General features: G+C 39.0%; 1 protein-coding gene across 10 annotated transcripts in view; it reads left to right on the top strand.

Annotated features, from left to right (window-relative positions):
- Positions 1-21,486, top strand: part of DOP1A (DOP1 leucine zipper like protein A) — a 104,630-nt gene extending 83,144 nt beyond the window's left edge. For 5 of the 10 annotated variants that reach the window (XM_045804373.2, XM_087856914.1, XM_087856915.1 and 2 more), the window contains 16 exons: positions 2,547-2,681; positions 4,351-4,406; positions 5,522-5,626; positions 8,073-8,139; positions 8,305-8,449; positions 8,622-8,701; positions 9,578-9,687; positions 9,942-10,091; positions 10,227-10,288; positions 11,448-11,600; positions 12,752-12,888; positions 13,737-13,792; positions 14,898-15,062; positions 17,944-18,073; positions 18,984-19,043; positions 20,859-21,486. In XM_045804373.2, coding sequence (XP_045660329.2) covers positions 2,547-2,681; positions 4,351-4,406; positions 5,522-5,626; positions 8,073-8,139; positions 8,305-8,449; positions 8,622-8,701; positions 9,578-9,687; positions 9,942-10,091; positions 10,227-10,288; positions 11,448-11,600; positions 12,752-12,888; positions 13,737-13,792; positions 14,898-15,062; positions 17,944-18,073; positions 18,984-19,043; positions 20,859-21,164 — 1,917 coding nt within the window. In that variant the 3' untranslated portion in view covers positions 21,165-21,486. The remainder of the gene's footprint in view (positions 1-2,546; positions 2,682-4,350; positions 4,407-5,521; positions 5,627-8,072; positions 8,140-8,304; positions 8,450-8,621; positions 8,702-9,577; positions 9,688-9,941; positions 10,092-10,226; positions 10,289-11,447; positions 11,601-12,751; positions 12,889-13,736; positions 13,793-14,897; positions 15,063-17,943; positions 18,074-18,983; positions 19,044-20,858) is intronic. The other 5 variants (XM_045804400.2, XM_087856917.1, XM_087856916.1 and 2 more) reach the window with 3 other exon arrangements.
- Positions 21,487-21,672: the final 186 nt, after the last annotated feature.

Below are 21,672 nucleotides of genomic sequence, written 5' to 3'. Positions count from 1 at the left end.
TGAGAATAAAAGAATTTAAAAAGGCATAAACCCACAAGGACAAAAAATTGAGAGAGTTGACCACAGACAAATAAGACGTGTCAGCAGAATTTTGCAAGATGGAAAAAAAACCCACAGGTCTGTGTGGTAACTAATTTAACAGAGAAAGTTGAGAACTAAATTGCTGTAAGAAAGGAAGCAGTTGCCACTGTAAAACTACAGATGGTCTCGGGGGGTCCCAAGTGTCAGGTACCTCTAAAGGCAAAGGGTTGGGGTGGGGCCGAAATCAGGAGGACTGACTGGATATTTATATAAGGAGCAGTTCTAGATCCCTTTCTCCAGCTCAGGCAACCACCCACTCTTAAGCTACCCGAGCAGGAGGCTGAAGTCAGGTTTGCTGTGTAAAGAGTTGGTCAAGAAAGGCTCTGAATCCGGGTAGACAATAGACTTCATGATGAAAACAGGAGCATTTGCAAAAAGTTTAAATACTGAGAAATGGGCATTAGCCTCACCCCAGTGAGGTAGCAGGAAGCAAAGATGGCCTTTAGGTTAGGAATTTTGAGGATTCCCTTCTGGGCAAATGACCTGATCAAGAAAAAAGACATTTAGCTACTTAAGTCTTTGAGGCTACTAACAAAAAACTGGGCTGCAGTCACCACACAGGGAGGCCTCCCTACCCATCAGTCTTAGACACAAATGCTTGACTTCTCATCACTTTTTAATTTATTTTTCAAAGGCAATAATAGCAGAGTTGTTAAGAGCGCAGGCTTTGAAACCAGATCCCTGGGTTTCAAATCCTTTCTTTACTGACTAACTGTATGACCCTAGGGTAGAAATACTACTTCATGGGGTTGTGAGAATTGGAAGAATATGTAGGTGTGACACTTAGAGCAACGCCTGACACTTAATAAGCACTCTGTAAATATTAGCTATATCATTATTCCTCACATTTAAATATGACTAAAGAGCCAAGGATTACCAGCCACATGAAGAAAGCCTCTACTATTGATAGAGACCAAAACAACTAGATACAGTTAAAAGAAACAATGCAGGTAACAGAATAACATGTAAGTAATAATAGTGAAGCCTTTCCAAGAGTTGAAGCTATATTGCATCCATTATATAAGAAGATTGTAAGAAAGACCTTTGCAAAAATTAAAATTTTCTTGGATATAAAATTTTTTTATAGCAGACAAAACAAAATCAGTACAAGTGTTGGAAGAGAAAGCGGATAAATACCAGAAATAAAATATAAACTTAGAAATATGGGAAATATGGGAAAGGAGATCAGAAAATTAGGAGAGTGATGCTGGAGGGTCAATATCTTTTTTGCAGAAAGACAGAAGAAATGAAGGGAAAACAATGCTAATGAAATAGTACAAGAAAATTCTCCAGAAATGAAGGAAATGAGTTTCCACAGACACCGTGAAAAGAGATCTATACAAAAATCAGCATACAATTTCAGAATGCTGGAGATCAAAGATCTGAAAAACTTAAGAGAAAATACTGTTCCTATTCAGTGGAATAACAATAAGACTCATCAAGAGCAGCACTGGAAATTGTGATGGGAAAATTAGTTTCAACTTAGAATGCTGTGTCCAAACTGCCGCTCAAGGCATTTTTGAACCGTGTAATATCTATTTTTTAAAAAGGCATTGCCATCAGTTCACCCTTTCTCAGCTACTGGAAGATGCATCTCCATTAGAGGAGGAAAACCCAAGAAGGAAGAAGACACGGGATCCAAGCATTAGGGGTTTGGACACAGAAGACAAGGAACGGGAATCTCTATGCTGTTGGTCACAGAAGAGATATCAAGATGTTCCTTTAGTAGCAAGCGTAGGGATTACCAACCCAGGGTAGAACAGAAAGACCTCTTAAAGATGTCTCAAGAGAAAAGAAAAGAAAAAAAAAAAAAAAAAAGGACAGGACAAAAGGTAGAAGATCAATTATCTAATATATTTGAATATGTAATAAGAGGTTTATAATTGGAGTATTTGGGGATGAATTTGTGATAGAGATGGAAAAAAACAAAAATAGAGCTGTTTATTAACTGGAAAAACAAAAAGTGAAAGAAATGTAATGACAGTATAATATACAATACAACCTAAATAGTTATACGAATATTGGATATTTTAAGTAAAATTATGACATAACTGTGTCAGGAGGATAGGGAGAAAAGTGTAAGGGAGCTAAATTTTTGTCTTCTGAAGTAGGAAGTCCGTAGGAAATTGAAAAAAAAAATCATGAAATAGGAAAAAATAGCTGTGTGTATTACTAAAATAATAGAAAATAGCTAAGAGTTGGGCAGGGTTGCTTTGGGAATGTGAGATATAGGATAGGACACTGCTGTCTTTTCTCGTAAGCCTTACTGTCCTATTTGATTTTTCGAAATGATGTATACACATTGTATTGATAAAAATATATATGTTTTACCTAAAGTCATGAAGAGACTTGCAAAGTCCTTTATATTATAAAGAACCCATGAAATATTCTTTTAATTCTGTGACTTCTCTTAAAAGACTTCTATACCCACCTACATACAGAAATACAATGATGTGTTTATCCAGGTCATTCCTGCAGCCAGTGAAGAACAGCTTTTACTAGTAGAACTGGTTCGCTCCATCAGTGTCATGAGAGCAGAAACCGTTATGCAGACCGTGAAAGAAGTTTTAAAGCAGCCCCCAGCCATAGCCAAGGACAAGGTAAGAAGAGCTTTTCTTTGCATTTATTGACAATTGTTTCAGAAATGATGCTGGTAGGTACGGAATTTTTTGTACAGTAATGTTCTTTTACAGATCGCAGAGTGGAAGGCATGTTGGCCTCACTCCACTCTAATCGGGACATTTATCAGTATCTGCAGTGACTGCTGTTGTGATCATTGCTGTAGCTGGTGAAGAGCCGTTCACTGCTCAGATCTCTTTCGTGAACGTCTAAGGCAGTTAAGACTTGTATGACAGAATTCTTAGGGGAGGTTTTTCTGGTCATTTAAAGGAAGAACACACAAGCCCGAGCCCAAGGTCGGCTGACCTCAATTGTTGCCTTATTATTATTATTTTTTTACAGCTTCTTTATTGCTTTCTCTTTGGAATGAATGTCTAACATTTTGCTGTAACCTTAGTTCTAGTCAGTGTCATTTCTTGACTATGTACAAACCCGCACTTTGCAAGGGCTATAGAGAACGAATACTATAGTCTGCACTCACAGCGCACTGTCTCTAATTAGGCAGATAAAAAAGTCTGCAAATGAATAAAATTAAGGACTTCTCCACTTTTTTCTGATCTTTGTTCCAGCAATACTAAGAGATCATATTTTTTGAGAAAATATTTACAACCTGCGAACATTAGACTTTAAGCCAAGTCAAAATAAACGTAATCATAAGGATATGTTATGATTTATGTTATGATATATGTTATGATAAGGAATTGTTACACATATCTGAAAATGTTTATTTTTTAAAATTTTATCTTTTTCTTGAATTGCCAGTGGGAAGAGCGTACTTGCATGTGTGAATAGCTAATATCCATATTAACTTCTTAATAATTTGCTTACTATTCTAACATCACCCCGGGGCATTTGCGATAGGACTTCAAATTTGCATGTGAAAACTCAGTTCAGCATTAATATTTTGAACATCTGCTTGTGCCGGACATTGGACTAAGAATGAAGGATATGAAAACAAGAGCAAATTCCACCACCAACCCTCCAATGGCTGCCTCCTTGCTCTAAGTCTAAGTTCTGAATCCATTAGATACTGAATTTTTCTTTGTGTGATAAAGGGGATCCTTCAAGGGAGTAGTTGGTACTAAAAAGGAACAAACTCATAAATGTCAGTGGACATCAGTATCCTAACGGCAGGTGATTTCTTTTTTATTATATGTTACACTTGGCACTATCTCTGGTTAAAGACTACGTTAGGAGGCTATTAGGAGTTGGTCTCAGATTTGAACAAACTACACTAATTTAGCAGAAACTTGTAGTAAAATAGATTTAAATTCAAATTTCATAAAAATCTTCAACCGAAGTCTGCTAGCACCAAGTAAGTATAAGCTGATTAAAGAAAACCGATGTCGATGCTTACGAAGTAGATGGACATTTAAAAGTAATGGCTGGAGTATCAACTTGGACATGTTATGGGTGGAGATTGAGAACCTTTTGATTTCTTCTTTCCATTTTCAATTTTTTAAACAGCTCTCAGGTTAAGTTTTCTACTAAATGAAAGTTTGCGTGGCTTTATTTTTTATGACAAACTGTTTTTGTTTTATTTTAATGTTTTATATTAAAAATTGGCAGTAAAGTACAGAATAGTTGCAACAATAAAAAAGCAAAGGCAGCATTTTTCTTCACTGTAAAATTGATTTCTTTTGTTTATAGAAACATCTTTCTTTGGAAGTCTGCATGCTGCAGTTTTTCTATGCTTACATTCAAAGGTAAGATAACTGACACAGACGTCTGCTTACCGCATTAGCAATGTGAAAAGTAGGGATTAGAGGAGAAAAGCACCTGAATCCTCTCAAGAAGTTGCTGATTTTTCGTTTTAAAACTAAAAAAACAAGTGCTAGGAACATTGTCTAGGGATATATTTATACAAGTCAATGGGAATGTTAATGAGCCAGCCATGTGGATCCCGCAAACCTAGAGACCTAAGTGCATTGAAGATTCGATGGATACTGAAGCAATGAATTGTAAGGAAATCATTTAAATATAAATGAAATGCTGAATCCAACTGGAAACCACACCTGTTGCCACGGAATCCATTATTATTTGGATATAGGTGAACATGTGGCCATCTAATCTGACTTTTTTTTAAGGTTAGGAATGATGATAAAATACCGAGTTGTTCTGGTGTTCCAGTTTCGTGTTTAGCTGACCCCTGAGTTTTGATAAACTTCTTACTGAAGACTTGAATCTTAATCTTCCCTTATAGGGCAGTTGCATTTTAATCACCAAACTTGACATCAGTTTGTGATCTGTGACTAAAATGTGTAAAGTTAGTTTAGATAGTATATTAAACTGATTGTGATTTAGAGCAAGGACTACCTAAAGTCTGAACTTAGATACATAGAGGTGTTAAGGGTTAAGGCAGATGGAAACAGATAATCTTAATTTCTCTAGACGTGAGATCAGTGTTAGGACAGACTGATAACTCCCCCTTCGATGAGATAAAGACTTATAGGTGAAGAAGAAAGAGCTAATATAAGTGGAGAGAACAGTGACTATGGTGTCAGTAATTACACTGAGACTTACTGCAATTGTATTTTACTCCTGAGAGTCCACGTGATTAAAAACTAGGATTTCTCTAACAAAATTTCTATACTAGTAAGTCACACTAGATATTTTAAATGTGTTGGGTTTCTTTTTATATAATATTAATAGAAAACATAGAGCTTTTAGGAATTTTGTCCTATCGTCGTCTATACAAATTTAGGGAATGTTTCAGAGAAACTAGTAGGAAAATGTGTTAAAGGCTGTGGGAAAATATAAGTGAAATTAAAGTTTACTGTGCCTCTCTCTCTGTATATATACAACTATGTTTATCTTGCAGAATTCCAGTGCCCAATTTAGTGGATAGCTGGGCATCACTGCTGATACTTCTGAAAGACTCTATACAACTGAGTCTTCCAGCCCCAGGGCAGTTTCTTATACTTGGGTAAGCAATTTCACTTAAAAATATTATTTTGAAGAACGGGATAATGTTCACTGTCCTAATTGCTGAGTAACCGATGTTTTGGGTGACCACACGATCTCTCTCTCTTCTCATGGAATTCTCAAGGTACAGAACTAGACGTATGGTATGAGGCCTGAACAAAAGGGGTGGAGGGTGTGGGGAGGAAACAATGCGTGTTTATACAAAATGTAAATGTACTAACATAAAACTTGCAGTAGTAGTTACTGTAGGGATGAGTAGGATGGCTGATGGGGAACTTGATCTAGGATAGTCGTTTGAGTTCAGGGCCCTGAACATAGACAGGCTTCACCCCAGACCACCCCAATTAGAATCTACTTTCTGGCAAGATCCCCAAGTGATTGGAGTGAGTACACCTAAAGTTTGAAAACGGACTGCTTAAGATATAGGGGGGATGGAAAGAAAATAGAGTAAACTTTTCCCCAACCTTGTTTACATTACCTCAGTCCAGTGAGGTCTGTAATAGCCAGCCACAGTTACCGTAACACGTTCTTATGTTGAATGGATGTAAATCCAACCAAGTCCAAAGAACTTTGACCTTTTGGCTGACCTCTGTAGTTCCGATGGGGATTTTATATGTGTAGATACGTGATTCTATATACAGACTTAGCTTCGACCCTTATTTTCCTTATGGGAACTAGCAATTCTGGTTTGGCAACCAGAAAATTTTGAAGTGAAGAAGGAAGGTGAGCATTCTTCAGTGATATGGCCTCACGTTTTCTGATAAATGCAGGAATGTAGTCTTGCGCTAGGATGCAGAAAGGAGGTAGAGGAGCCATGGTGAGAGCTTGGTGAGAGCAGGTCAGGCTGAGGTGGCTGAGTAGACTGAGGTCCCAGCCCAGCCAAAGTGAGCCAGAGACTCTGCGCCAGAATGTCAGAGATATGATGATCCCCAGTCCCTCACACTGTCTGCTTTGAAAATTATCTAAATCAAAAAGCTGAAGGAGTTTTAGACATTGACGATGCATTGAAAAGAACAGTAGACTCAATGTCTGCAATTCTTGGGTCAAAAGTTAAAATAACTGGTGCGTATGAGTTTTAGTGATTGAGAAGATAAATGTAAATTGTGGAAATCAATGTACTCATGAAGATTTCTAATTCTTCTTTTCTCCTCTCTGGTTCCAGTCCTCATCCCTGTGACCTTCAGTACCTCAGTAAATCTCTGCAAGGCTATTTTCCTGTCTGTCAAGCAAAAAAAAAACAGGGCACCTGCCCTACTTACCTAAGTTGTTTTAAGGCTCAAAGAGGGAATATATGTACAGTTCTTTGAGTTATCAGCAAATAACCCCACTGCCTAATTTCATTACAAATTAAAGCTATTTATTGTGACCCGTAGCTTCCCCATAGGAGACTTTCTCCTCACCTGCCTTTTCTTCCTTTCTCATTTCTCAGAAAATAATGGATCCTACCTCCTTCTCCAGTGTGTATACACAGATTGTTTGAGTAAAAAGTTGGGCATTTCAGTTAGACTAGAAACTTAATTCCCGTTTTAAATTTCTGGTTGTGCGTTTGTGTATTACCAACCGTTCCACTGGTGTTCTAAAATTCCTAATTACAAAATAGAAATTGATATGAATAACCTCACATGTTAGTTTGGAAATAACTATGCATATAATTTATCTTAATAAAAGATAAATGTCAGAGTAAATATTGAGTGGAATTTTAGCAAACAATAGAAGTTGCAATTTTTTTTCATTCATGAAGTATTTTTGATATATACACACAGGGTAAGAAGCCATTTCTGTTACAATTTAAAATCGCTGGGTGTTTTGAAGTTTGTTTGGTTTTGTTTTTGTTTTACTTTTTTGTCGATATATAAAACATAAACAGAAAAATATACAAATAAGTAGTACACTACTCCACAAGTTATTAGAGTGAACACGTCAACTATATAACCAAGTCTAAATTGAGAAATAAAACACCGTGTGTCTCCTCGGGTCCCCTCCCAGTTACTGTCCCTTTTCCCCAAAGATAACCATTATTCTGGCTTCTAACATTGCCGATAAATTTTGCCCCTTTTTTTAAACTATAGGTATATTTAAATACTTTATTTTGTGTCTGCTGCTTTCACACAACGTGTTTATAAGATTAATCCATGTAATTTCATGTAGCTGTAATTCATTAAGTTTCATCGCTATTCGGTATTTCACGGTACTGAATATGCTACAAATTCTCTTCTGTTGGTGGACTCCGGGGTTCTCTCCAGTTCGGTGCGTTTACGAGTAATGTCATGAACATCCTTGTGCGTATGTTTATTCCTGTCAGCAGAGTCCTAGGGTGCTCACATTCGTTAAACACATAAAGCGGAAGCGCAGGCCACAAAGCCACTTGGTCCCTCGGAGAAATCAGCATCATTTCTGTTACACTGATATTTCCTGTTTTGTTTTGTTTTTCTCTTTGGCTTTTTTAGGGTTCTGAATGAGTTTATTATGAAAAACCCTAGTTTGGAAAATAAAAAAGACCAAAGAGATCTTCAGGTAAGGTGTTCTGAACTGCGAGCTCTTGCCAAAACTCTGTCTCAGTGCCCTCAACTCCACAGAGATAAGGTTAAATGAGCTCATCTGTGAATTTACGCACACGTATGTCTGCGTGTTTGTGTATGCACACGTATATGTAGAGTGGTTTTTTCCTTGTTTCTTTAGGATGTGACTCATAAAATAGTGGATGCAATTGGTGCCATTGCTGGTTCTTCTTTGGAACAGACAACATGGCTGCGACGAAATCTTGAAGTTAAGCCTTCTCCCAAAATAATGGTGGATGGAACCAATTTGGAATCTGATGTTGAAGGTATTGATCTCAAACCTTGAGGTTTGTATTTGTAGGTACCTGTTTACTATGAAATCGTTGCAACTAGCACTGTAAGCACCATAAAAATCATCGCTTTTCTCATGTTAGCAGGTAGCTTTTTTTCACTGGGAAAAGGCCTAACTGTATCTTTACCTGTCTTTCTCTTATTTAGATATGTTATCACCTGCAATGGAAACCTCAAACATAACTCCTTCTGTATATAGTGTCCATGCATTGACATTACTTTCTGAGGTAAATATCAAGTTTTTTCACATGAACTTCCAAGTAAACAGTGTCACGATTCAGTATTAGCAGGTAATTCTTACAGAGGAGTTTTTAATTTGAAAAACCATTTTGTACTTCAGAGATCACTGTATAGAATAAATGAGGTTTGGACTTCGTATTCAGACTATTTAGTTTGTTAAATACTATTGATAGCTTTACATATTGCTTCCTCCCCCGTGTACTGTTTTTTAAATATGACTTTTTAAGTATGATTTTTAAAAAGAGAAGTGCTTTTTGTGTCACAGTGTGGTCAGGAGGGTTGGAGGTGGTGTGGTGCTTGCCGCTCTGAAATACGCTACCGTTACCCGATATTGCTGGAGCTATCCTCTGACGTGCGCTCTTTTATATCCTGTTGTACAGCCTTGTAGGTCCCTTTTGTTTCCCCTTTCAGCTGTGGACACCAAGCCTCACAAAGATGAGAGCAATACGACTAAGGCCAAAGAGCTATTACTTGATAGAGTTGGGACTTAAACAGCTCGGTTCATTTGGTTAGTTTCTTTCAAGCCCTCCTTTAACCAAGTCAGAGAAAGAGAATACTGAGTGTCTAATCTTCAATTCACTGTTTACTCACTGTCACATTAGAAGGTTCTTGATCTCTCTCTTCCTGTAGTTCCCTGTCTCAGTTAGAAATAGTAAACATTGGCTCATACTCCTATATTTATAGTGGGCAAAAATAACAAATAGTGGCAGAAACCATTCATATAAAAATGGCTTAGTGAGATCTGATTTTAGATTTTTCCAATTTTAAGTAATTTTAAGTATTCTTACAGACAGACTGAAACCCACCTCCAAATGCTGTCAGTTTGAGCGGCTAGATTATATTTCATTTCTTATGTTTTTTAGGTTTTGGCTCATCTCTTGGATATGGTTTTCTATAGTGATGAAAAGGAACGGGTTATTCCTTTACTTGTAAATATTATGCATTATGTTGTGCCCTACCTCCGAAATCACAGGTACTATTATTAAAGTAGATTTCTTAATTCAAAGCCTATTAAAAACAAATTGTGTTTCTTTATTGCCATTTTTGGAATTACCACAAAATGACATTATTTTTGCTTTGAATTGTAATGATTTAAAAAAAAAACATTATTTCTGTTACGGTGCCTTCATTTCATATCATCGTCGTAGGTGAATGTGAACATTTATGAATCACGTGATTCAAGTTCGACCGCATAGGTAAAGTGGTTCTGGCTCTCCTTCCTCCTAGTGCGCACAACGCCCCTAGTTACCGAGCCTGCGTCCAGCTGCTGAGCAGTCTTAGCGGGTATCAGTACACACGGAGAGCTTGGAAGAAAGAAGCCTTTGACCTCTTCATGGATCCCAGTTTCTTTCAGATGGATGCCTCTTGTGTTAACCAGTAAGTCGTCGTCTTGCTTTGATTCAGTGGGATAATGCATCTCACTGAAATCAGTGACTAACCTGCAAAATATGGCACTGTTTTTAACATAACAGCAAAATCTTAACTAGGTATCATAATCCTTGTTTCTTTCAGTTGGAGAGCAATTATGGACAATCTGATGACACATGATAAAACAACATTTAGAGATTTGATGAGTGAGTATTATGGGATGACAGCCTAAGCAGTGTATTTCCTGATCATGACCCATTCTTATTGTTTACCTAGTTCTTCTCTAGAAACTACTGAATTAGCTCTTTGTAAAGTTATACTTGGTATCCTATAGGGATGGAATGTTAAAGTTTAAAGAGGACGGGACGCCTTGGTGGCTCAGTCAGTTAAGTGTCTGACTTTGGCTCAGGTCAGGATCCCAGATCCTAGAGTCAGTTACTAACTAATGACCTTAAATTGCAGGAAAGCTGGATGAGTCTGATGATTTCATGTAAGTTCTTGAACACAAGCCGCAGTTTCCCATCTGGAAAAGGGGCAGCATATTCTCCTCTGATCATCACAGGGTTGTTCTAAGGTTCAAATTCATCTGTTCCACAAATATTTATTAGAAGACAAAAATGGGCCAGGCCATTATGCTAACCTTAATCATAAATAAGATTTTTTTCAGGGAGTCGGTAGTTGTGAAGGAAGTAGGGCGATACGATAGATTTTAAGTAGCACTGAAGAGCTCACAGGTGAGGTGAAACTAAAGCCAGCTCCGGGAAGCCTACGGACAAAGTAGTCCATGCATAGGGGACAACAATTACAAAGGCCAGGCCAGAGACTATTTTTTTTTTTTTTTAAAGATTTTTTATTTATTTATTTAACAGAGATGGAGACAGCCAGCGAGAGAGGGAACACAAGCAGGGGGAGTGGGAGAGGAAGAAGCAGGCTCATAGCGGAGGAGCCTGATGTGGGGCTCGATCCCAGAACGCCGGGATCACGCCCTGAGCCGAAGGCAGACGCTTAACCGCTGTGCCACCCAGGCGCCCCCAGAGACTATTTTTAAAGCAATGAGGCATTAGGCAGATGGCATGAAATGTGGGTTTTATAAAATGGCATGGTCGGTGTTCTGAATTTTCTAAGTCTTCTTCTCTCTCCACATTCACACAGCTTGCCCCTGGTCTTCTGGCTTCTGTATGCTGGGTCTGTTTGCCCCCACCCCCCTTCTGCCCCACAGACGAGCCACAAATCCTCCACCCCAAGCTCCTCCCACTCGTGGAAGTCACAGGATGTCTAGCCGTTTTTAAAAACAAATAACAGAATAGTCATTTTTCAGATGACTGCACGGGTGTATCACAGCCTCTCTCACTTGCGTTGTTTCAGCTCGTGTGGCTGTGGCTCAGAGCAGTTCCCTTAATCTCTTCGCAAACCGGGACGCGGAGCTAGAGCAGAGAGCCATGCTTCTCAAAAGATTAGCATTTGCTATTTTTAGCAGTGAAATTGACCAGTACCAGAAATATCTTCCAGATATACAAGGTAAATAATGAAAACCTATTTTCTCTGTCTTCTAAACTGTTTTTTTGTTCCTTAGGAAATACTTTCCCTAAGCTGTAGGTTGGGGTGAAATATACCAAGTGTAGGTGGATGGAGAATATTGTAGAAACAGAAGTCTGTTCTGTGGAATCATCAGAAATTACCATCACCAGCATGTAAAAAAAAAAAAATTCAAGCACTGAATTTGTAGGACTTGCCTAAATATGGTCTCTATTTTATTGTTTGGTTCAAGTTTCTTGAAGAATTTGTGTTTAAGGATGAGGCGTCAGACTATTTTGCTGCAGGCAGGCATGTTAGTGGGGTTTTTTTGTTTTGTTTTGTTTTGTTTTATTGTGGATAAGGGGTTATATATTTTTAAGGAGAACTAAAATACAGGCAGAGCCAAGACATTTTAGCCAGAAGTAACATTTGGCGATCTGTCGTTTGGGTGGGGATTGTATAAGGTTTTGATAAGCTTTACTAAATGGGTTTAGAGGCCCTCTGTGTCCTGAAGGGTATCCGTGCGCTCATCATCACCCTGTGCCACCAAATAGCTCCACGGTGGGGACGAACTTGCCCTGGGGCAGAACTGTTTGATACCCAAGTCAGTGTACTTATAGCCACCAGCTTCAACAGCCACTGTTGGGGACTGGGCTGGGAAGACAGTTGTCATCTCTGTAGTGAGATCATTTCTCTCAGCAGAGAAGTGGCTCCTTCTTTCCTGACCCTTTATACTGAGTGTCAGATATGCAACATGCCATTATTTGTCCTGTGATTTTATTTTTAAAGCTGACCCAAATCAGTGCTACTCAAGAGTGTGGTCTGCGGACCAGGATGTGGCTTTTATCCCATCCGTGATGAGTTCGGATATTTAGAGGAACCATTTTAAACTTATTTTTAGCAATCTGACAGAATCTGTTGAGTCTAATAAAAAGAAAATGACATGCGTGTTTTATAGCTTCCTTTGCCTTTTTTCTAGTAATTCATTTTTACTGTATTTTATGAAAGTAACAGTCTGCATCAGACTGGAAATTTTTTTTAAATTGATCCTTCACCAGATAGTTCAAGAAGTAGTAGGCTAGCTTCTATGGGAACGTTTACATGAAAATGATCATCATTATTAACCTATTGAAAATACCCTGCATTTCTTTCAGAGAGATTGGTTGAGAGTCTCCGTCTGCCCCAGGTGCCAACTCTTCACTCGCAAGTGTTCCTGTTTTTCAGAGTGTTACTTCTAAGAATGTCTCCACAACATCTTACCTCACTCTGGCCTACCATGATTACAGAACTTGTGAGTAAATTTTAATCATCAGGTTATAAATCTAAATTATAACACAGTGCCATTAGCATCAACATGCTTACTGGATAAAAACTAATCTTGGAAAAGAACCGAACTCTCGTTAAGTTTGTTATAATTTTTAGAGTTGAAAATGATAACGCGAGTCAGACTCCATCTCCGTACAGCTGAAACTTCTTGTAAGTCCTTCCTTCGTCTGACGTGCTTTCGTGTTCTCTTCTACACCGAGTCTTGGTCCTGGCTGTCAGGCCTGGTTGCAGGCTGCAGCCGTAGCTGTGGAGAGGCTTGAGATGGTTCCGCTCGGTTAACTGCTGCGAGGCCTGTGCTCACTCCTCAGGGGCAGCGCTTACCAGCTAAGCTTCCTCCACAGAGACCTTCACAGATGTTGTGATCTCCCAAACAGTCAGCCTTCCTAAGTCCCGCTACACCCATCTGTTCTCCTCCCTGGGTCACACCATTGTCCTCATCTGAATGATCTGGAAGGCTGGGCAAGAGGACATGAGTACATGAGTAAAGAAAGGGAAGTGAATCTGTAACTCCGAAAACCCAAGCCATTATAATCTCTTCACAAAGACACTGGCTTTAATATATGTATATTTTTAAATAACTAACTGTGTTGCATCATCACCAAACAAAGCCTGGCTTCATCCCAGCTCGGTCACGTTATTAGGAAGTCTCTGTGCTAACTTTGCGGTTTAACTTTCAGAAACTAGGTATGGTTTCATTTGATCGAACCCAAAAATTTTTTTTGGTTTAATGAAAATATAATCTAAAGAGAACTTGAAAGAAGCATTAAATACCAAGTTTAAATAAGCATTTAACATGAATTTCACGGTCTTCAGGTACAGGTATTTTTACTGATGGAGCAGGAGCTCACTGCTGATGAAGATATTTCACGGTAATAATGTCCTGCATTTCCATGTTTTCTTGTCAGTGTTCAGTATCCTAAGTCATCCAGAATGTTACAACTAGGAGAGTATAGATACTGTTTTATATGAATACTTTTATATGCGCCAGTTATTACCTAAATGATATTTGGATAGAATATATCATTTATTATTTTATCCTTAACCATTTATTTGTATCATTTATTTATTTATTCCTTAACCATTTTAGACTAAACTGTCAACACTCGTGGCCTTTGTCTTCTAGATGAATTTAGTTTAAAGCAGTATTATTTTAGCTCCCTGAGCCATCTTGGTTTGGGTAGGTCACATGTTGTCCCTGAAACATCAGCAAAACCTATCATGGCAGGTAACCTGTAACTAAGGTGTCATATGTCCAGATCTTTCCAGCATGATCTCAGTGTACTACAGTTTTATTCTTTTTAGTACAGGCAGTATACTAATATAACTAAATATAATTTTTTATTTAGGAATTTTTGTACAAGTTTGTAAACTGAAAAGTTCCTTTAACACCATGTGTCTTGAATATATTTTATTCTTCAGTGCTAGGTTTATTTAAAAAAAAAAAAAAAAAGCATTCCCCTGTCCCAATAACTGTTTGTTTTTTGGAAGGACACCCTCCGCCCCCGCCATCTTTGCAGAGAGACATTGAGTAATAGGAAGGTCTCTTGGTTTACAGCTTGTGTTTTTATATTTCTTGAGTGCAACTTAAGTTATTCTGTACTATTTTTACATTCTCAACATAAGTGAACTTTTTAGGGGCGCCTGGGTGGCTCAGTCAGGTAAACACATGACTCTTGCTTTTGGCTCAGATTATGATCTCAAGGTCATGAGATCAAGCCCTGCATCGGGGTCTGCAGTGGGCGTGTAGCCTGCTTGAGATTCTCTCTTTCCCTCTTCCTCTGCCCCTCCTCCACTCTCCCCCCCATTTAAAAAAGGGGGGGCCTTTTTATTTGAAAACAGCAAAATTAATTGAGTCATGACCTCGCTCAGCAGTTACTGGTACAGGCACCGGAATGAGAAATAGTAGCTGGCACTTTGGGGATTGCCTGTCAGGAAATGGGTACAGCTGCTGACAGCACTGTCTCCTGCTTACAGGACTTCAGGCCCCTCTGTGGCTGGTCTGGAGACAACCTACACAGGAGGTAATGGCTTTTCTACTTCATATAACAGCCAGCGGTGGTTAAACCTCTATCTGTCTGCTTGCAAATTTTTGGATTTGGCTCTGGCATTGCCCTCCGAAAATCTTCCTCAGTTTCAGATGTAAGTAAAAGCAAGGATATTAAATGGATATTTTTGAAAATGCATTTGCTTTTGGTAACTGACATCTAGGACTAATTTAAGTTTTTTGTGAAAGTTGAAATATTCATAGTTTTTACTAAAATGGGGGGGGGCAGTGTGTGCAGCAGTTCCTGGAGGTAAATGGTCGCTGTGGATAAGTTAACAGCATTTAGTTAACAGATGGAGCACCTACCACGGATGAGGCAGTGGGCTGCGTGACTCAGCCGCTTCCAGCCCAGCACAGGGGACTACAGTTGAACTGGGTGTTCTGATAGCTGACAGGCAGGAGGCTGTTGAGGTCCCCAGCAGAGACCCGCTCCTAGCTTTAGGCCCCAAGTGCATATTTATACTGACCGGCTGAAGGGCGGGGCAGGGGGCGGGGGCGGGGGGGGGTTGGAATGGACCTGGTTTGTGTGAAATGCTGAGGAATCAATATCGTAGGAGCAGAATGTTGTGAGAAGAGGCAGGAAAGGGGCTGAGTGATGCACGGCCTTGTGAGCTGTATGAGAGCGTTCGACTTCAACGTAAGGACCGCGGGAGCCCATTGAATAAGGAACGAAGGGATGTTACCAGGCTTGCGTTTTAGGAATTTTACTTTGGCTGCATAGTTCGGACAGAGGACTGGAGATGGGCAAGCCTGGAACCAAGGAGACTTTCATTTCCGATGATAGTGAACTGAACTGGAGAGATGATAGCAGAGGGGACTTGGGAGAAACTTAACAGAAGCAAATTCTCCTAAGTGTTCAAAAATCTTTCGTTAAGGCTTTCCACATTTAAATTTCTCAATAGGCAAGCTATATAAGATTGTTTTATCAAAGTAGCTAAGATAACTTGAGAATTTATCCATATGATCAAATATGTTTTTATATATAATGCGTTTTACTATTCTTTGGAATGGGGAGTATCAATAGGATAAAGAGTAAGCTACCAGAATCTGCTTTCTATACTGGACATGCTTCAGTCTCTAAAAAGTGCTGTTTCACAAGCTTACTTTTTGTTAGATTTAATGGTAAGAACTAGAAATTCTTTTTTTTTTTTTTTTTAAAGATTTTATTCGACAGAGATAGAGACAGGCAGCGAGAGAGGGAACACAAGCAGGGGGAGTGGGAGAGGAAGAAGCAGGCTTCCAGCAGAGGAGCCCGATGTGGGGCTCGATCCCAGAACGCCGGGATCACTCCCTGAGCCAAAGGCAGACGCTTAACGACTGCGCCACCCAGGCGCCCCTAGAAATTCTTTTTAGATTAATTCTAGTTCCTTTTTTTCTTCCATTTGAAAACTATATACACCTACTTCTTAATAAATTTGAGGAGTCACATCTGTTAAACTGACGTTATTCCTGAAGAAATTCAGAAAGGGGTCCTAAGCAGAATTGTTGGAAAGTGGCCAGAATTAATTAGGAGGCTTATCGTCACAAAAGTGATAGAAACTATAGTCTTCGGTGCTCTAGGAAGAACATTAAATAGTATGCTCATGGTATTGACTTTTTGGCTTCTGTGATCAGAACCAAAATGAGTTCATCCTGTTTACTTGTCAGGACAGCGTTAGGAGAAAAGGGATGAAATAGGTTGTAATACTAAAAAACATATATTAATTTTTTCTAAACTGTTTTTTAAAAATCTGTAAGTAGTAGATGATGACATGGAGAATTTAATCTTGAAAGAGTAATATCTTCCTAAACATGATATATATTTCAAAAGTTAAAGATATTTGATAACCACAAAAAATCTTAAAAGTCTCTGTGTCACCAAAAAATACCATGAAGTGGAAAAGGCAGCAACGAGTTGGGGAAAGATTATTTGTGAACTTGCTTTTAATATGTAAAAATCAATAACCCCATAGGAAAATGAGCCAATGACAGTGAACAAATAGTTCATAGAAATGGCCTATAAACACTGGAAAAGCCATACTCAAGAGAAATTCCACTTATAAGTAACCATCATAATAAAGATCTGAAAGTATATTTCTTTTTAACCTTAACAGAAGCATTATTCTAGTTGCAAGCGTACACGGATATCGTCTGGTTGTTCTCCAAGGAAGTTACATTTACCAAAATTCAAAATACGCACTCTCTTCAAGCCAGTTATTCTATTTCCAAGGAGTTATACTATCACTATACTGTCAAATGTACAAAAATTAGTATTATGTAAGGGTAGCCGTTGTGGCATTATTTCTAATAGCAAGAAATGGGACAACCTAGGACTGGTTCAGTCAGTTCATTCCAACACTGGAGTACTGTGTGGTTGTTAAAGAGAATGGGGTTTTATAGGATATTATCTCCAAGATACCTAATTAAATCAGAACAAGCAATAGTCATGCTTTTTTTAAGTTTACAAAAAGGAGGAGGTTGGCTGTGTGCAGATGTGCTCTCTTATGCAAGAACTCTGGCTGGACACACAGGAAACTGGTGATATTGTGGCATGGAGACCGACTTCTGTAGTGTGTCCTTTTATACTGTTTGAACTTTTCCCATAGTCAGATATTAATTTTACTTATTGAAGACAAAAATAGAAACAAAAATAGAAGGGAGGTATGAAAGAAGTCCTGTTTTTTTCTTTGCCCCTTTGTGTGTGTGGGATCATCTGGCCAAGTACATGGTAGGGATTGTGCCCATTAACAGATGAGGATGGAATCATTTAAGTTACTTGCTTTGTGCTCATGAAAAAAAAAATGAACACTTTATTTACTGTTTACAACCCTATGAGGTCATTAATAGTATCTTAATGGTGAAGAAAGGGTCGGGTGAAGAATCACGTCATATTGGAATGTTTAAGTGGTGGGGTCGTGACCTTTCCAGTGTACTTGTGTGGCCGTGTCTTACATGGCACGTCTTGTCTTAGCGGTGTCGGTGTTCTTCTACATGCAGGTACCGGTGGGCCTTTATTCCAGAAGCCTCGGATGACTCCGGTCTGGAAGTCAGAAGGCAGGGCACACACCAACGAGAATTTAAACCTTATGTGGTTCGACTAGCAAAACTTCTTCGGAAAAGGGCAAAGGTATTGCATTCTTCTTTTTCTTTGCAGGTGTAAAAAGACAAAATTTGTAAAGCGTATTTATGTCTTCTGTACTTTATATCTTTCAGTGTGTATCAGGCTAATTAAGAGATCTTTGCCCCAAAAAACAATAATGAATTGGCGTGCTCATCAGTGAGCCTTTGTTCCAAATCTTTCGTCTTTTTTTAACATTAAAATTTTTTCAGGCACACTTGGCTGATTCAGTCAGTGGAGCAGCCGACCCTTGATCTTGGGGTCATGAGTTCGAGCCTCAAGTTGGGTGTAGAGATTACTTACAAAAAATAAAAACACAAAATTTTTATTTTTTTCAAAACTGTAAAATTTGGGGATGATGTGGGTTTGCAGTATGTGCTTTGAGTGCTCAGAAATTTTCCAGTCTTCTGGGGTCCCCTAATCAGGCAGCAGCCCCTAAACTAAACCGCATTCCACAAACAGTGGGATGGAGGAAAGTGATTAAAGAGGAGATTGTGCTTGAAGGATCTGAGGAACTTGATTTAAAATCAAGTTGTTTCTTTAGGAACCAAGTAAAAGGGCAGAGATGAAGGTGAAAGTTGGATCCAGAGTTAGGACAGGACTTGGGTACTTCTCACTTTGATATTACAGGGTTTGAAAAAATAATCACCACGACAAATCCAGAAGCCTTGTGATGATATATGTGAGCCCAGGCACATGCACTTTGTCATCCCTGCATCTCATTAGTACTGACCGTTTTTTAAGACCCGCCTCTGTATCTAAAGGATAAACAAGACAGCCTTTTGCCTAAAACGTGTCCCCTAGAGTAAGAAAACAGTTTTGATTAGAAAGCATTTTCTACACTTTAAACAAGGTCTTCACGGCCAAGCATACTTTTCATTGGAACAAAGGCTATGAGTTCTCCTCTTTCCTTCCACAGGACAAGGAGGAGGACTTTAAGACAGTGATTTTGGAGGGATTGGAGATGGCCAAGCATCAGGTGAGGGTGGCTTTTTGATGCTTGTGATGTGGCAGCAAAAGTTGCCACATCTGGACCAAATATTGAGACACAAACCCAGGTCTGGATCTCAGCAAGTACAAGAGAGGTAAACAGGAAGGAAGTCTGTCTTCAAGTGTAGACTGAAAGGAAATATCATTTTCACGGAAACATGTCTGACTTTTTGATTTTGATTATCGAGGAGGTGGTATAGTTCTGATGAAGGAGAGCAGGACACCAAAACGAGTGCACTCCGTATCGGGCAAGAGCTTAGTAGTAAAGGCCCTCTCCTACAGGTCCATCTTGGCAGGAATATAAACAAAAGATTACACCTTAGTTCTCTTACATTTGGAAACTAGTTGTATAGAGGGTTCAAGCATATTATGCCTTTCCCTCAGGATAAATTCATCTCGGTTTACCCTTTAATTACTATTGGACTGTAGTTTGATTTAGGGGACTGGAAAGGTGTGGCATCGTCAGCCACCTCATGGTAGCCAGTGATGGGAAAGTCGGTCCTGGGACTGTCATTAAATTAAAGCCAGTGTTCTAGTTAAGCAAAAGGAAGAGGTTTTCTATATCCTATATTTGAGATTGGAGGTTAAATAATTGCTGTTTTTTCTTTTCTCTGGCCATAAAAAACTGGATGATCTTTTTTTGTTTGCTCCTTTTTTAACCAGTCTATTTTCCAGTCTCAGGATTTTATTTTTAAAACAGCAAACGAAGCTTGTGATCACACACAAGAATATAAGCTGGGTTTTGCGTCTGCTTTCTCCACTAGGAAACTAGTGTTATTAAAATATTAACAGTGAAAGTTTCTCAGCAACATCTGATCTGAGAAGGCAAACTCCATTTGTTAACCAATAGGACAGATTGTAGTTCTGCTTTTTAAGTTCCCCTTGATGATTTTTTTCTCCATTTTCTCTCTCCAGTCTGTGTGTTCTTATATCTGTGATTCTGCCCAAACTCAGACATCTCCAAGTTCTCTCATAACTTTCCCTAGATAAACTGATGTCTACATCTTTGTATAATCTAGTTGGCTTCTTAAACCAGACTCTTGGTACACAAATTATTTTAATTGCATTTACATTTAGTTGACAGAATTTTTAGAAAACTACATTCTCGTTTGACTTCTCTGCTGGAAGACAGAGTGTATTTCCCCACTTTTTAAAACGAGGAACCATTCTGTATCTTGCCCAGGGATGCCCTCCCGTGATTGCAGAGCCGTGACACCAGCCCTGTTGTTTTGACTCCAGGTCCCGCTCTCCTCCCCGTGTTGTTTAACACAAGCAGCAGAGAGCAGTGTCTCTCCTTGAGTGTTCCTTTCCTTTCTTGTACTGACAGTTCTTCACTTTGAAGCCTGCTACCATGTTGGGGCAAGTTTATGCCATTTGGCTAAAAGGGAACTACCTGATGTACTAGAGGTGACATGCAGAAGCCTGCTGTCTCTTCTGGCCTTCTTCTATAGTTGCTTAGTCCTGGGTCACTTTAGTGGGAGTCCAGAAATCTGGGAGCTTTTTGAGTATATGCAAAGCACAACATTAACAGTGACTACTTGACTCTCCCTCTCCAAAACCAATTCTGCTAACTAAGCTTGCTTACACGCTCCAGTTGGAAAACTGACTACAGTGTTGGACCCCTCTAACCACACTTCATAACTGGCACGAAGAGGCTTCATTTAGAAGCAAGAGTTTAATCAAGTCTGGAATGGAGACTTAATGTCATCATTTGTATTTAACTGTTGCTGATGTTTATACCCTTTGAAATGTTCTCATGGACCATATTCGTCTGTTAGTAACAATGCCCTTGTGTTTTCTACAGAAAAACCCGGAGGAAGACAACTCAGGGAGAACGTTGGGTTGGGAGCCTGGGCACTTGCTGCTCACCATGTGTGCCGTGCGCAGTATCGAGCAGCTCCTGCCATTCTTCAGCGCGCTCAGCCAGGTCTTCAACAGCAAAGTCACCAGCCGATGCGCCGGACACTCAGGGAGCCCCACCCTCTACTCAAACACCTTCCCTAACAAGGACATGAAACTGGAAAGCCACAAACCATTTTCCAGCAAAGCCAGGCAAAAAATAGAAGAGATGGTAGAAAAAGATTTTCTGGAAGGGGTGATGAAAACTTGAAGCACTACAAGTGGTACCATTTAACTAAATGTAAATGTAATTATTTAAAACAAACATTGCTCTCAGTTGTATAGTTTTTGGGTTTTTTTGTGTTTTTTTTTTTTTTGTATGTATGTAACAAAACACATTTCAGGTTGTATTTAATTTAAATATTTGTAAATAAGAGCAAATGTCTGAATGTGGCCTGAATCAAGTTTAAATATTGTTGGCTCATATTGATTATGGTGCCTGAGAGAGATCTATATATACATCTAATAGTCCATTGTTTTACTGTCCTGAATTGTCTTAAACCTGCAAAATACACACTGCACATTTTTTGCTATTGGTTTCAGGCTTTGTTTAATTTAGATTTGTTGGGATCTTTTTTCTGTTATTGACCACATTCTAGTATCAGAATGGTGTCACTGCTTTGTCGGAGGTGTGGTAATGTATGACAATTAGTTTTCTCCCACATACCTTCACTAAGAGGAGTAAAGAATAATTGGAGCCTGGGCCATGCAACCTCCTA

This window comes from Ursus americanus, chromosome 29, assembly GCF_024610735.1.
Source record: "Ursus americanus isolate L20-20 chromosome 29, mUrsAme1.1.p, whole genome shotgun sequence".
In the NCBI taxonomy this organism is placed as follows: domain Eukaryota; kingdom Metazoa; phylum Chordata; class Mammalia; order Carnivora; family Ursidae; genus Ursus; species Ursus americanus.
Note: the sequence above shows the minus strand (reverse complement) of the source record. Positions and strands in the feature narration are given on the sequence as shown.